At 45.5% G+C, this 1524-nt stretch overlaps 1 protein-coding gene across 1 annotated transcript; it reads right to left on the reverse strand.

Annotated features, from left to right (window-relative positions):
• Positions 1 to 246: 246 nt before the first annotated feature.
• On the reverse strand, positions 247 to 1217 carry LOC103730423 (putative olfactory receptor 9A1). Its single transcript, XM_008828643.1, is given in 2 exon segments — positions 247 to 1061; positions 1064 to 1217. Coding segments are annotated over 2 exon segments (969 nt in total).
• Between the last annotated feature and the right edge of the window lie 307 nt (positions 1218 to 1524).

Consider the following 1524-nt stretch of genomic DNA (forward strand, 5'->3'; position numbering starts at 1 on the left):
TCTTCCAGTGCCCCTAAAACCTCTGTCCCTATGGCAACAGTGGAAACAGACAGAAACAAACGTCTATAAGGTTCTAATGAGCATAAAGTAAAATTCATTTGCTGTGCCTTAAGAAGAGGCTTGGAAGTAGATCTTCCATAGCTAGACTGTATTTCTAAATATGTACTTCCACAGGACTCAGATTTTACAGCAACTTTAACGGCAGAGAGATGTTGAGATTTTCTAGGGTATGGGGTAATCCACAGTTCAGACATGCCACCTAGGACCGATTGAGAACCAACCCCTGAGGAGCAGACAGCTGTGCTTCTCTCCATCTCTAAGAGCCTCTTTGATTTTGTCATTCCGGAAAGTGAAGATGAAAGGGTTCAGGAAAGGGGTTACCACAGACAGCAGCAGTGAGGCCACCCGGTTGTACTCTGCTGCCTGCGTCTGCTTGGGTTTCACGTAGAGGAAGAAGCAGCTGCAGTAGCCAATGACATCAAAAGTGAAGTGGGAGGCGCAGGTGGAGAAGGCTTTCCTCCAGACAGAGGCTGAGGGGATCTTGAAGATGGTGGAGATGATGTAGGTGTAGGAGACAACCGTAGGGATCAAAGACCCGATGATAATGAAAACAGCTGTTAAGAAAAGAATAAACTCTGTGAAAAAGGTGTCTTCACAGGATAGTTTGAGCAACTGGCCTCGGTCACAATAAAAATGGTCTAATAGATTTGATTTGCAGAAAGTTAACTGAAATGTGGCATAGACGGGCCAGATTTCAGAAAGAAACCCAAACACCCATGACACGACCACCACCCAAATGCAAGTACGACTGTTCATGATGACACTGTATCTCAAAGGGTTGCAGACAGCCACATAACGGCCCACAGCCATTACACCAAGCAGCGAAAACTCTGTGGTCCCTAGAGAGGGATAAAGAAAGAGCTGGGCAACACATCCAGTCAGAGAGACTGTCTGGGTCCCGGGAATCAACAACCCCCAAAGCATTACGGGAATAATTGTTGTTGTTATCAGCATCTCCGGGAGAGAAAGTTGGCAGAGGAAGAAATACATGGGGGACTGCTGCGTTTATCAACACAGACATTCGTGATGATAATCATGTTTCCCAACAGTGTCGCTGAATAGAAGAAAAAGAATCTAGTGAAAAGAACGTAGTGTAGTTCTTGGGATCCAGGAAAGCCCCGAAGACAGAATTCAGTGGCACTGGAGAGATTGTCCATCACATAATTACGGCATTTGCTTCTTTTGAAACCTAGAAATTGAAAGAAAGATAGCATTTTTCCACACGACTCTGTTGTCAACGCAAATGGTTAAGAAAAGGAACTGTAACCAACCTGATGGCTAGGTGAGGGTGTCCCTGCTGACTGAGTTCTACACATAGCCAGAGCTAAGTGCTGTCACCCGAAGTAAAGTGGAGCAAGATTCCCAGAATGAGGGCAGATACCTTTTTCTCTTTTGTTATAAAGAAACCTCCCACTCCCTTTCCCCACCGGACATACCTTCTTCCATGAGTAGAGGCCGAAAACC

This window comes from Nannospalax galili, unplaced genomic scaffold (genome assembly GCF_000622305.1).
Source record: "Nannospalax galili isolate Female #2095 unplaced genomic scaffold, S.galili_v1.0 scaffold233, whole genome shotgun sequence".
In the NCBI taxonomy this organism is placed as follows: Eukaryota; Metazoa; Chordata; class Mammalia; order Rodentia; family Spalacidae; genus Nannospalax; species Nannospalax galili.